Source organism: Oncorhynchus clarkii, chromosome 3 (genome assembly GCF_045791955.1).
Source record: "Oncorhynchus clarkii lewisi isolate Uvic-CL-2024 chromosome 3, UVic_Ocla_1.0, whole genome shotgun sequence".
In the NCBI taxonomy this organism is placed as follows: Eukaryota; Metazoa; Chordata; class Actinopteri; order Salmoniformes; family Salmonidae; genus Oncorhynchus; species Oncorhynchus clarkii.
The window spans coordinates 79,216,207-79,230,757 of record NC_092149.1 but is presented as its reverse complement, the minus strand read 5'-3'; the positions used below and the strand labels follow the sequence as shown (position 1 = coordinate 79,230,757).

Below are 14,551 nucleotides of genomic sequence, written 5' to 3'. Positions count from 1 at the left end.
ATCAGATCAGGGTCAGAGTTCAAACTGTTGGAAGTAAATCTAAGACCTAGATTAGATCCGTAGCGTGAAAGATTGGCGCTATAGTGTGATTGAAATTCAAAGACAATGTGCACTGTATATGTCGACTCAATTGGATAATGACCTTTACACTTTCATTGTGCTATAACAAGGCTCTTCCTCGAAACAGATTGAATCTAAGCCCTAAATAATGTGTAGGAGTAAGGTTGTGTGTTAAGAGTTTAGTAGACATCGCTCTGTGAAGGAGTAAGGTCAATATTAATCATTATATTATGCCAACGAACACCATTTAACTAAATCCCTGGTTTGGCAAGCGGCATTTAGCAAACATTGTGGTCATAGGAAACATATGTTTCTATACATATCAAATCATGGATAGTTGTACCTATTTAAACAGAAAGATTGGTGTTAATATGCACACCCATATGCAAAATTGCATATTTACTGTGCACAGAGACTGTGTATGAAATGTATGCTGCGTCATCAATAGTACAAATCTAATGCAAAAAGGGAGTGCTTTGATAGTCCATTGATACATTGTCATGTGACAGTCAACACAGTACTGTCGATCATCCCAAAGAATGCAGTTCATTCTGTCTTGTTTGATCATTTTCCTTATTGACTGAACAACATGCTGTATAAACATAAGGGAAATCAGGTCCACATAAGAGGCAAAACGTAATGATAAACTCCCTCCATTACATTGTGCTAGACTAGACAGAGGCTTACAAGGCAAAGAGGAGCATGCTGTAAGAAGATTAATGCATTTATGAAAAGCTGCACATTCTACATTTACTGAGTTGAATGATTAAAACAAGAAGAATGAGAGAATATAAAGGCGCTGATGACTTGACCTGTCAGCTTTTACACATTTACATAAATTAGAATCATGTTTATTAATGTTACAGGGAACACATTCGTGTTTTAAATATTATATCATATGAATGCTATCATTCATTAGAGAATGTTATGTAACACAAGGAAGGTATTGAAATCTAAACCATTGCAATAATCCATGGTTTCATGGACATTCTGCATAGTACAAGACAAATCTGTGCTGTCAAATATCAAGCAGTTCAGTGTTTTACATGAGCCACCCTCTCAGTTCAGCCTGTATCCATGTGATCTGAACCTGTTGTATTACTTATTCCTTTCATTTTGAAAGGATGAACAACAAACAAATGTGAGTTTTCATCAGCAGGAAACTCACACACTCCACAAGACTTCATTGGACAGTCAGATACTTAAACAAGATTGACTTGTCTGTAGCGTCCTTCATTCTAAACAGCTTTCCTCTCAATGGGGGAAGAAATCACCCAATTTTACGAAACACATTCTTCCATCTCTCAGGTCCCAGTCACATGCCCAAACAGGAAATCCACATCCGATTGGCCAATTGTCATCCAGAAGACACACCACATCACCAACAATGAGACCAGTGATTGGTTGACGTCTGCCCCTTTGATCCCAGCGCTGAGTCCCTCTGCGGGGTCCAGCAGAGTTCCGTTCCTCAGGCTCTCCGTCCCGTTCCCCACCTCTTCCCTGAGCTCCTGCTGGAGCAGCTTGGAGATCAGGCTGTTGAAACGGTTCTCCGTGGTCGAGAGGATCTCCGAAGACATTGTGGTCAGGTTCAGCTCCCCCGGATCCAGGCACGACCCATTCACCCTGGCGAAGACTACCTCGCTCAGATCCAGGCCGACCACGGAGGACGGGGAGGCGCAGGGGATGTCCCGGACCAACTTATAACTCTCCATCCACTCCTTAAGATACTCCAGAGAGCAGTCACATTCCCAGGGGTTCCTGAAGAGGTAGAGGTGTCCAATGAAGTAGACAGGCTGGAAGACAGGGAAGGGCAGGGAACTAAGGTTGTTGCTGTTGAGGTGGAGGGTGATCAGACTGGTCAGGTTCTCAAAGGAGCCCTCCTCGATATAGACCAGGCGATTGCGGTCCAGGTAGAGGACCTCCAGCTCCACCAGGTCGCTGAACCAGGTCTTGGAAATGTTGGTGAACTGGTTGCCCCCCAGGTTGAGCATCTTGAGGCGGCTAAGGCCCTTGAAGGCCACCCGAGGCAGCTCAGACAGCAGGTTGTCGTTGAGGTAGAAGTTCTCCAGGCGCATGAGGTCCTGAAAGGACTGGTCGTGGATCACGTTGATGCGGTTCTCCTGGAGGTTCAGGTACCTGACGGGTTTTGGGAAATGAGAAGTGTGATTATGCACATCTAAAAAGAACAGGACAATGAATTATCCAGACAAAGAGAGAAAGAAATGTTGGCTCATTGTTCTCTGCTCACCAAGAAGTTTGTCAAAAATCAAATCAAATCAAATTGTATTAGTCACATGCGCCGAATACAACAGGTGTAGTAGACATGCTTACTTACGAGCCCCTAACCAACAATGCAGTTTTAAAAAATACGGATAAGAATAAGTTATAAAGAGTAATTAAAGAGCAGCAGTAATTAAACAATACAGTAGCGGCAACATTATGCACAAAATACGTTTAAAAAACAAGTTACAAACAACGCAAATAAACAAACAAACAAAAAACAATCGTTTGGGGACACGTAAAAACGTCAGCCTTCTTCTCCGGTGCCAATAAGATAATGCCAGTTATAATGTTTTGACATTATTTTGTCTTTGCACCAATTTGGCTTCAAAGGTTTTATAACTGTACAAATTATAAATAAATAAATAAATAAAGATCAACATGGTTGAAATGTTTAAAGAACTTCTTGCCAAAAGCAGCCAACAGTGAACAGAGTCTGCCTTTCCTTTCTCTTTCTCTCTCTCTGAGTTACAGCTTGCTACCTACCTGAGGTTCCCCAGGCCTTGGAGAGAGTTACAGCTTGCTACCTACCTGAGGTTCCCCAGGCCTAGGAGAGAGTTACAGCTTGCTACCTACCTGAGGTTCCCCAGGCCTATGAGAGAGTTACAGCTTGCTACCTACCTGAGGTTCCCCAGGCCTAGGAGAGAGTTACAGCTTGCTACCTACCTGAGGTTCCCCAGGCCTAGGAGAGAGTTACAGCTTGCTACCTACCTGAGGTTCCCCAGGCCTAGGAGAGAGTTACAGCTTGCTACCTACCTGAGGTTCCCCAGGCCTAGGAGAGAGTTACAGCTTGCTACCTACCTGAGGTTCCCCAGGCCTAGGAGAGAGTTACAGCTTGCTACCTACCTGAGGTTCCCCAGGCCTAGGAGAGAGTTACAGCTTACTACCTACCTGAGGTTCCCCAGGCCTAGGAGAGAGTTACAGCTTGCTACCTACCTGAGGTTCCCCAGGCCTAGGAGGGAGTTACAGCTTGCTACCTACCTGAGGTTCCCCAGGCCTAGGAGAGAGTTACAGCTTGCTACCTACCTGAGGTTCCCCAGGCCTAGGAGAGAGTTACAGCTTGCTACCTACCTGAGGTTTCCCAGGCCTTGGAGAGAGTTACAGCTTGCTACCTACCTGAGGTTCCCCAGGCCTAGGAGAGATTTACAGCTTGCTACCTACCTGAGGTTCCCCAGGCCTTGGAGAGAGTTACAGCTTGCTACCTACCTGAGGTTCCCCAGGCCTAGGAGGGAGTTACAGCTTGCTACCTACCTGAGGTTCCCCAGGCCTAGGAGGGAGTTACAGCTTGCTACCTACCTGAGGTTCCCCAGGCCTAGGAGGGAGTTACAGCTTGCTACCTACCTGAGGTTCCCCAGGCCTAGGAGAGAGTTACAGCTTGCTACCTACCTGAGGTTCCCCAGGCCTTGGAGAGAGTTACAGCTTGCTACCTACCTGAGGTTCCCCAGGCCTAGGAGAGAGGTATATGCCACCGCCTCGATCTTGTTCCGCTCCAGGTAGACGTGGGTCAGGTTCTCCATCCCGCGGAACGCTCCGGGAATCCTTCGGAAGTTGTTCTGGAAGCAGAACAGTTCCTTCAGAGCATAATTTTCTAGAAAGATCCGGTCGGGCATGTTGAAGAGGTTACAGTCGGCCACGTCCAGTCGGACCAGGCGTTTGAGCCCGGTGAAGGTGCGGGTGTGGAGGTAACGGATGTACTCGTTGTGGGCCATCTTCAGTTCCACTAGGTTGGGCAGACCCTAAAGAATGATCAGAATAATACACGTGTTAGTAGTATATTAATCATATATTCTACACACTCCAAACTGTTCACGTACAGCAATAAGAGAAGTCAAAACATGATCAATAATATTGAAAGAATTCAATCAACCAAATGCTCAGTATTTCAGGAAATGACATAATCTCAAGCAAAAAGACAACTTGTAATCTTGATTGTAATGGATCTCTTTTTGATTGTGTGTTTGTTAGGTGTGTGTGTATAGTACATGTACAGTATGTCACCGAAGTTGTTTCTTTGTATCTGACCTGTAACCAAACATTTCCACCTACCATTGACATTTTACTAATTTAGCTGACTCTCTTATTCTTTAGCAAACTCTCTTTAAGATAGCTATGTGAACCAACTACATATCACAGTCGTGGTAAGTACATTTTCCCTCAATAAAATAGTTACTGGCAAAGTGCTAGTAGAAAAGGACAAGTCCAGTTTGTATGACATTTTTGGGAATACAACAGTCAAGATGTTGCTGCTGACTAGTGGTGGGAAAAGTACCCAATTTTCATACTTGAGTAAAAGTAAAGATACCTTCATAGAAAATTACTCAAGTAAAAGAGAAAGTCACCCAGTAAAATACTACTTGAGTAAAAGTCTGAAAGTATTTGGTTGTAAATTGCTAAAATATACTTCAGTATCAAAAGTTAAACTTAGTGTATAAATCATTTGAAATTCCTTATGTTAAGCAAACCAGACAGCATCATTTGTTTTTGTTTTTACGGATAGCCAGGGACACACTCCAACACTCAGACATCATTTACAGATAGCCAGGGACACACTCCAACACTCAGACATCATTTACAGATAGCCAGGGACACACTCCAACACTCAGACATCATTTACAGATAGCCAGGGACACACTCCAACACTCAGACATCATTTACAGATAGCCAGGGACACACTCCAACACTCAGACATCATTTACAGATAGCCAGGGACACACTCCAACACTCAGACATCATTTACAGATAGCCAGGGACACACTCCAACACTCAGACATCATTTACAGATAGCCAGGGACACACTCCAACACTCAGACATCATTTACAGATAGCCAGGGACACACTCCAACACTCAGACATCATTTACAGATAGCCAGGGACACACTCCAACACTCAGACATCATTTACAGATAGCCAGGGACACACTCCAACACTCAGACATCATTTACAGATAGCCAGGGACACACTCCAACACTCAGACATCCTTTACAGATAGCCAGGGACACACTCCAACACTCAGACATCCTTTACAGATAGCCAGGGACACACTCCAACACTCAGACATCATTTACAGATAGCCAGGGACACACTCCAACACTCAGACATCATTTACAGATAGCCAGGGACACACTCCAACACTCAGACATCATTTACAGATAGCCAGGGACACACTCCAACACTCAGACATCATTTACAGATAGCCAGGGACACACTCCAACACTCAGACATCATTTACAGATAGCCAGGGACACACTCCAACACTCAGACATCATTTACAGATAGCCAGGGACACACTCCAACACTCAGACATCATTTACAGATAGCCAGGGACACACTCCAACACTCAGACATCCTTTACAGATAGCCAGGGACACACTCCAACACTCAGACATCATTTACAGATAGCCAGGGACACACTCCAACACTCAGACATCATTTACAGATAGCCAGACACACTCCAACACTCAGACATCATTTACAGATAGCCAGGGACACACTCCAACACTCAGACATCCTTTACAGATAGCCAGGGACACACTCCAACACTCAGACATCATTTACAGATAGCCAGGGACACACTCCAACACTCAGACATCATTTACAGATAGCCAGGTGCACACTCCAACACTCAGACATAATTTACAAACGAAGCATGTGTTTAGTGAGTCCACTAGATCAGAGGCAGTAGGGAGGACCAGAGATGTTCTCTTGATAATTGTTTGAATTAGACCGTTTTCCTGTCCTGCTAAGCATTCAAAATGGAACGAGTACTTTTGGTTGTCAGGGAAAATATATGGAGTAAAAAGTACATTATTTTCTTTTAGGAATGTTGTGAAGTAAAAGTAAAAGTTGTCAAAATATAATTATTAAAATAAAGTACAGATACCCCCAAAAAATACTTAAGTAGAACTTGCAAGTATTTTTAATTAAGCACTTTACACCACTGCTGCTGACCTTGAAGGCCCCAGGGGTGATGAAGGAGATGTTGTTGTGGTCCAGGGACAGGGACCTGAGAGACGGCAGGGTACCAAAGGCCCTCTCAGACAGGAACTTCAGGCTGTTCTTGTCCAGGTTGATGGAGGACGCCTCACAAGGGAACTCCCGGGGCAGGTCGGGTAGGCCAGAGCGGTCACACAACACACTGCAGCTCTTCTCCAGCGTGCACGTGCAAGAGGCTGGGCAGGAGCGTGCGCACGCCCACAGAGCCAGCGCAGCCTGGGGAAACAGGCACAGGACAGAGACTAGAGGGAGGATAAGAGGATAAGAGAGAGAGGAAGAAATAGGAGAAAAGAGGAGAGATACATATGGAGGAGTGATGGAGATAGAGGGGAAGGTAAGAGAAAGAGAAAGCAGAGGTTTGTTTATATTTACAAAGATCTTTTTCTCAAAATTATAAATTGCCCAAAATGTCTGAAAATGAATTTAGCTGAATCAGACAGATGGATGGCAGAGAAGGATTGGTTAATACTGCAGTGCAGATGAGAGGGGATTTCACAGACCTGATTTGAAAGTTTTAGGATTACGACTTTCATTCAGTAACCCTAACCTTATGTTACACAACGCAGATGTTGCAAAACAAACCATATCACTGATTAACAGATACATACTGTATATCAAACTTCACCTTTTGCTTACATTCATCTCACCAAGTATGAGTATTTTGAGGGTGGATTCTAATAAACAGTGCATAGGTAGTGCATAGGTAGTGCATAGGTATATACAGTGGTTATAAACATCAGCTTTTTATTAGAGATACTTTTACTGAAGGAATACTAGGACTAGGTCGCTCCTAAAGCTCAGAAAGAAGTTGGCATCTGCTTACTAAGGCCCAGCGATCATAATTATTATAATCATTATAATTATCGACAAGTGAAAATCCCCACTACAGTGTATATTAGAATCACGTTGTAGAGGGGATATGATCTGCAATGTTCCCTCTGCCCAGATTAAAGTGGTGTTGTGAGTAAATGTGTACCAGGGCACAGGGTGGAGATAGGGATGATTTGATAAGGGAGTCACAGAGCACAGTGGCCTGACAGCTAGGCCTGTTCTCAGGGTTCTAGCATCATGCCAAACCAGACCGCAGTCAAGTCAAATAATGATGTGATTAAGACAGAGCAACTCAGATTAGGGATGAGTTAATACAACAATAGGACTGGGATTTTACCCTCTCATCCAGCTACAGTAAGACTGCTGGGAGTTTAGCGGCAGATTTTAATTTGATCAATCAATAAAATCTCTCCAGATTAAGGGCCACTGTTCAATCAAACCCAGTATCCAGGGTTTTTGTGGGGGGTTTGGGGGGCATGTTTGGATTAACAAAGGCTTGTTTGGATTAATGGACTGGAAATAGAATAGGCATCTAATAATAGTCTGAAAATAGATGGACTGGAATTAGTGGACTGGATATAGAATGGGCATCTAATGTTGGTCTGTTGTATATCTATTAGAATAATGTAACGTGATTCAAGAGAAAACATTCAGTGCATGAGGATCATCAGTAGGCATTTCAATAAGAAATGTGAAACGTGTGAGAACATTGTTTTTTGGATTCATATGCTCAACCACACAATGTTTACAATGTAAAATGAAAATAAACTCCAGAGCATGTATAGCCTACCATTTTATGACTCATTCCTAAAGCTGTGCCTGGCTGTGTTACTGACGTGTCACCATAGGCCTTTCTAGCCTCTTTTCCATGCACAAATGGATCATTTAGCTATTTGACTTTTAATTTTAAGACCCCTGTAGGTATCATAAAAAATATATACAAAAATAATTTGATAAAATATATAATTTGGCCTTTACTAATATATTTCACTGAAACGATTCAAATTGCACATTCATAAATGGCAATGCAGAGAGTCAAAAATTAAATAATAAGGAATACGTTTTTAAAGTATCTGTCCTATCTCTAGGATATATTTTTTTAAACCTGGAAATATATATCTTTTTTTGCGACACATATTTAATCCCTTTTTTTCAATGGCACAAAACTAATTCTGTACATCTTTTAAACGGGGTTACCTTCAGGAAAGTCTTGTGGGGGTCATAGAGTAAACCTTTCCATGGAGGGGTCATTTTCTTTTTGGAGGCCAAACCGTTTTGTTTTTTTCGTGAGAAGACCGATTTTCGGGATGTCTCCTGCTCTGACCAACAGCTCTGTAGCTCCGCCACTTTCTACAGCAGATGTTTTTTATGTATGGGCTGCATCTCAATCCACCACAGATCCGGAAGGATGATATAGATGGATGCAGTATATTGAGATGTAGCCCATACCCCAAAAAAAACAGATGTCTATTGTTTAAACAGATGGATTTTGATGGGGATTTTTCTATTATGTTAATTGATTGATGTGCGTCAATGGACTCTTAAGGAGGGGGCGATCTGGGATTGATACATACATTTTTGGGCTTTAAAATGAATTATATCTTGAAGAACATAACTTATAAATGCCTCGTGAGCTTAGTTCAACATTCTTACTCCATCACAACCTAAAATATAAGTTGGTTTATATACTCCATTGCAACAGCCTTGGTTTCTCAAATGCCTGGTTCACCAACTACTTCTCTGATAGAGTTCAGTGTGTCAAATCAGATGGCCTGTTGTCCAGACCTCTGGCAGTCTCTATGGGGGTGCCACAGGGTTCAATTCTCGGGCCCGACTCTTTTCTCTGTATGCATCAATGATGTCGCTCTTGCTGCTGGTGATTCTCTGATCCACCTCTACGCAGACGACACCAATATGTATACTTCTGGCCCTTCTTTGGACACTGTGTTAACAAACCTTCTGATGAGCTTCAATGCCATACAACACTCCTTCCGTGGCCTCCAACTGCTCTTAAATGCAAGTAAAACGAAATGCATGCTGTTCAACCGATCACTGCCTGCACCTCCCCGCCCGCCCAGCATCAGCACTCTGCACGGTTCTGACTTAGAATATGTGGACAACTACAAATACCTAGGTGTCTGGTTAGACTGTAAACTCTCCTTCCAGACTCACATTAAGCGTCTCCAATCCAAAATTAAATCTAGAATCGGCTTCCTATTTTGCAACAAAGCATCCTTCACTCTTGTTGCCAAACATACCCTTGTAAAACTGACTATCCTATCGATCCTTGACTTCGGTGATGTCATTTACAAAATAGCTTCCAACACTCTACTTAGCAAATTGGATGTAGTCTATCACAGAGCCATCCATTTTGTCACTAAAGCCCCATATACTACCCACCACTGCGACCTGTATGCTCTCGTTGGCTGGCCCTCGCTTCATATTCGTCGCCAAGCCCACTGGCTCCAGGCCATCTATAAGTCTTTGCTAGGTAAAGCCCCGCCTTATCTCAGCTCACTGGTCACCATAGCAGCACCCACCCGTAGCACGCGCTCCAGCAGGTATATTTCACTGGTCATCCCCAAAGCCAACTCCTCCTTTGGCCGCCTTTCCTTCCAGTTCTCTTCTGCCAATGACTGGAACGAATTGCAAAAATCACTGAAGCTGAAGTCTTATATCTCCCTCACTAACTTTAAGCATCAGCTGTCAGAGCAGCTTACTGATCATTGCACCTGTTCACAGCCCATCTGTAAATAGCCCACCCAACTACCTCATCCCCATATATATATATATATTTTTTTTTTTGCTCCTTTGCACCTCAGTATCTCTACTTGCACATTCAACTTCTGCACATCTATCACTGCAGTGTTTAATTATTAAATTGTAATTATTTGCCACTATGGCCTATTTATTGCCTTGCCTCCCTAATCTTACTACATTTGCACACACTGTATATAGATTTTTCTGTTGTGTTATTGACTGTACGTTTGTTTATTCCATGTGTAACTGTGTTGTGTCACACTGCTTTGCTGTATCTTGGCCAAGTCACAGTTGTAAATGAGAACTTGTTCTCAACTCGCCTACCTGGTTAAATAAAGGTGAAATAAATAAATAATAATAATAAAATCTACAGTCCCGTATGAATTTGGGAGTGGTTATATTTCTCCAGCCCCATCCATCAGCTGTTTCCCAAGAAAGCGGAGGGGTGTGCGCTTTGTAGTTGTTTGAATCCCAGATTGCCACTTTAAACATACCCACAACTTCTTATTGAGTTATCTTAGTATTTTAATAGAGCCAATCACTGATCTGACATGACTGTATGTAGCTATGTTTGTTTTTCCATCCATCCACACTTTCTAAGTATTCAAACAGGTCGTTAGAAACAGTGAATAACAGACAGTGTCGATATGAGTTAGAGACTGACCTGTGAAAGCAATGAGAATCATCCCTGCAGTCTCTCATCTGGGACATGACAGGATTAAAGAAGATCTGAAACCACACACACAATTCTGTTAAAACACATCAACACTGTATCAGGTTAGATCTGCTTATGACGCTTAGAGATGTTGCTACGTACTTATATGTTAATATTGTTATATACATGGAGCAATCTAAAAGTTGTGTTGTTCATTATTTACATAGAATTACAGTCATCTTATTATAATGTTTAAATATAAATTACGTATTTACAAATGTGAATAAATACATGAACTAATACAATTATTCACAAACAGTTTACTAATAGTTAACAAAATATCTATTCATTTCATATTGGCAGTTTACAAGCAGTGTTCCAAAAAAACAGGTTGGCATTTTAGTAAAGGGCAAGAGAAACAGCATTAAAATAGGTAACAATTCAAATCAAATCAACACAAGACCCTTCAAAAGCTACAAAACACAAACAAATGAAACTATTTTTAAGGACATTTTGCATTATAACATCAACGTGGAGGCAAACCAAAATGGCATTTGGAAATTCTGCAAATAAATAGTGTGACAACACACTCATATATAATTATGTCATAATTATGTCAGGACTGTAAAAAGTATTAAAATACCATAAAACACACAATGTGTTCTTACCTGTCAATCATGTCTGACACTTGTGTCCATGTGTGATCCAGGTGTGCTCCTATCCATCCATCTGTCTGTCTGTCCGTCCATCCTGCCGGTCAGTCAGCAGAGATCCCTCCCACATACTGAACAGGCGAACAGGTCCTGTCTGACGGAGGCAGTGTGTGTGTGTGTCTGGGAGTGCAAGTATATGCGGATATATTTGCATGAATGTGTGTGTTTGATAAGTGTGAGTGCACCAGTGTGTGTGTGTGTGTGTGTGTGTGTGTTCCTGCACTTAAACCACAGCAACCCCCACCGTCATTAAAACCTGTGTGCGTGCATATTATTCATGTGTGTACTTATCCAGTCAGCATGTGCTTATGTCTGCTTCATCACTAACTACACACCACACACACATTCCCAAAAGCCATCTCTTAATGGCAAATCCCCTGGAAGGAGAGAGAGATTGAGGGATGGATGGAGAAACGGAGGGATGGATGGAGAGACAGGAATTAACAGAGGGGTAAAGCAGTACTCTACGCTAACAGCACAGCCAGGCCTGTAACCCAGCAGCACGCAGCACAACTCAGATTACACTACTAGCTCAAATCTACGAATTTATATCCACAACCACTTCAGTTCATCAAGGAGAACAAGTTGTCAAATCTAGGCTTCCTATTCGTCCAGAACATCCAGGAAAATCGGCCAGCATGCTTTCCACCTCTTTTAACCTAAGAGGTCAGAGGTCATCAATCAGTGCGGATGCTCCTAAAGAGGCTCTTAACCACCAATTTGGGGTCAGATTACCCCAACTCAAATCCCATGCTTCTGGCATGTGGATGTATTACCAGTAGATCCACTCACTGGGCACACCACGTCATTTCAACGTGAACCATCAGATCCTCCTCTCCACCCTCTCGGGGTTGGGCATCTCAGGCTCTACACACTCCTGGATTGCATCCTACCTGGCAGGTGGCTCCTACCAGGCGGTGTGGAGAGGATCTGTGTCTGCACTACCCTGGTGCTTGTCTACGAAGCAGCAAGGGGAAATGTCCCTCCTTACCTTCAGGCTCAAACCCTACATCCCAACCCGAGCACTCTGTTCCACCACCTCTGGTCTCTCACCACCCCACCCCTACGGGAGCGCAGCTCTCACTCAGTCCAGTCAAAGCTCTTCTCTGTCACAGGCACCTCAATGGTGGAAAAAGCTTCCTCCTAATGTCAGAACAGTGGAGTCTCTTCCCATCTTCCAAAAACATCTGAAAACCTACTTCTTTCAAGAGTATCTTAAATAACACTCAGTAACCTCAAAATGTGGCCGTGTTACTAATTTTAATGTTGAACGTTACATGAGCTTTTACTGTAAAATAGCCTTAGCTTTAAGCTATTCACTGTATTACAAAAATAATAATGAATTGTGTTTGGTTGACAAGGCAACCAAATATAAACATTTAAAGGAGATGTAACTACTGCTTGGATAGTTCCATCTGAGCCACTGGCTTGTATTTTTGGTTGAGTTGGAGACAAGTTAATAGGCTATTTATTGTGGGACTAAATCAAATCAAACTTTAAATGCACTTTAAATAACGTTGATTTAGTCCTATACTTCAACTTTGCTTTTTGGTAGAGATGAAGACGTGAATCCAACATATCAATTATACATTTGTAGACCAAGTGGAATTAAAGCCAGACTAAGTCAGTGGCACAGATGGAACTATTCATGCAGAAGATCTCCTTCAAATGTCAATATGTGGTTGTGTTGACAACCAGACAAGATTCAATCTCACTGAATATCATTATGTTTTAAATCAACCAGATCTTGAAACCCTAGGCCTATTGTATGGTCTATTTTTAGTTGAATTCTGGTCTTAATTTAAACAATAGCTGTTGATGACTTTGCAAATGTTATTTAATACACTTAACAAAAATACAAGCACAGCATATAAAGTGTTGGTCTCATGAGTTGAAATAAAAGATCCCAGAAATGTTCACTCAGACTTTGGGCACAAATTTGCTTCATACCTGTTAGTGAGCATGTCTCCTTTGCCATTGCCAAGATAATCCATCCAACTGACAGTTGTGACATATGAAGAAGCTGATTAAACAGCATGATCATTACACAGGTGCACCTTGTGTTGGGGACAATAAAAGGTCACACTAAAATGTACAGTTTTGTCACACAACACAATGCCACAGATGTCTCAAGTTTTGAGAGAGCGTGCAATTGGCATGCTGGCTGCAGGAATGTCCACCAGAGCTGTTGCCAGAGAATTGAATGTTCATTTTCCTACATTAAACTGCCTCCAATGTCGTTTTAGAGAATTTGGAAGTAAGTCCAACCGGCCTCACAACCGCAGACGTGTGGGCGAGTGGTTTGCTGATGTTTATGTGGTGAACAGAGTGCCCCATGGTGGTGGTGGAGTTATGTTATGGATAGGCATAAACTACAGACAATGAACACAATTGCATTTTATCAATGGCAATTTAAATGCAGAGATACCGTGACGAGATCCTGAGGCCCATTGTCATGCCATTCATCCACCGCCATCACCTCATGTTTCAGCATGATAATGTACGGCCCCATGTCGCAAGGATCTGTACACAATTACTGGAAGTTTACAATGTCCCAGTTCTCCCATGGCCTGCACACTAACTGTGCCACTAGAGATTCTGGGTTTGAGTCCAGGCTCTGTCGCAGCAGGCCGCGACCGGGAGACCCATGGGGCGGCACACAATTGGCCCAGCATCGTCAGGGTAAGGGGAGGGTTTGGCCGGCAGGGATGTCCTTCGCGCAATAGTGACTCCTGTGGTGGGCCGGGCGCAGTGCCCGTTGACAGTCGCCAGGTGTACGATGTTTACTCCAACACATTGGTGCGGCTGGCTTACATGTTAAGTGGGCATTGTATCATTGAGCATGTTTGGGATGCTCTGGATCAACGTGTATGACAGCTTTTTCCAGTTCCCGCCAATATCCATCAACTTCACACAGCCATTGAGGAGTGGGACAACATTCCACAGGCCACAATCAACAGCCTGACCAAATCTATGTAGAGATGTGTCGTGCTGCATGAGGAAAATGGTCACACCAGATACGGACCGGTTTTCTGATCCAAGCCCCAAACAGATTCATATCTGTATTCCCAGCCATGTGAAATTCATAGATTAGGGTTTAAATTTCAATTGACTGATTTCCTTGTGTACTTATCCAGTCAGCGTGTGCTTGTGTCTGCTTCATCATTAACTAGACCACACACACATTCCCAAAAGCGCATCTCTTAATGGCAAATCCCCTGGAAGAGAGAGACAGAGGGAACAGTAATTCAGGAAAATT

General features: G+C 42.8%; 1 protein-coding gene across 1 annotated transcript; it reads right to left on the bottom strand.

Moving 5' to 3' along the window:
• Window positions 1-413: 413 nt before the first annotated feature.
• LOC139406166 (nyctalopin) lies at window positions 414-11,320 on the bottom strand. Its single transcript, XM_071148653.1, has 5 exons — window positions 11,248-11,320; window positions 10,589-10,653; window positions 6,289-6,575; window positions 3,772-4,076; window positions 414-2,196 (listed from the first exon to the last, which is right to left on the bottom strand). Exons 2-5 carry the CDS (start codon window positions 10,608-10,610, stop codon window positions 1,365-1,367), a joined length of 1,446 nt encoding a protein of 481 aa, XP_071004754.1. The 5' UTR covers window positions 10,611-10,653; window positions 11,248-11,320; the 3' UTR covers window positions 414-1,364.
• Between the last annotated feature and the right edge of the window lie 3,231 nt (window positions 11,321-14,551).

What these genes read in the sequence shown, in the direction of transcription:
- LOC139406166 (XM_071148653.1), bottom strand. Translation starts at nt 10,610, where the DNA reads ATGATTCTCATTGCTTTCACAG. An exon ending in TCACCCCTGGGGCCTTCAAG is followed by an intron (nt 4,077 to 6,288) that starts GTCAGCAGCAGT and finishes ATCATTCTTTAG; the next exon opens with GGTCTGCCCAACCTAGTGGA. An exon ending in CTAGGCCTGGGGAACCTCAG is followed by an intron (nt 2,197 to 3,771) that starts GTAGGTAGCAAG and finishes AAAACCCGTCAG; the next exon opens with GTACCTGAACCTCCAGGAGA.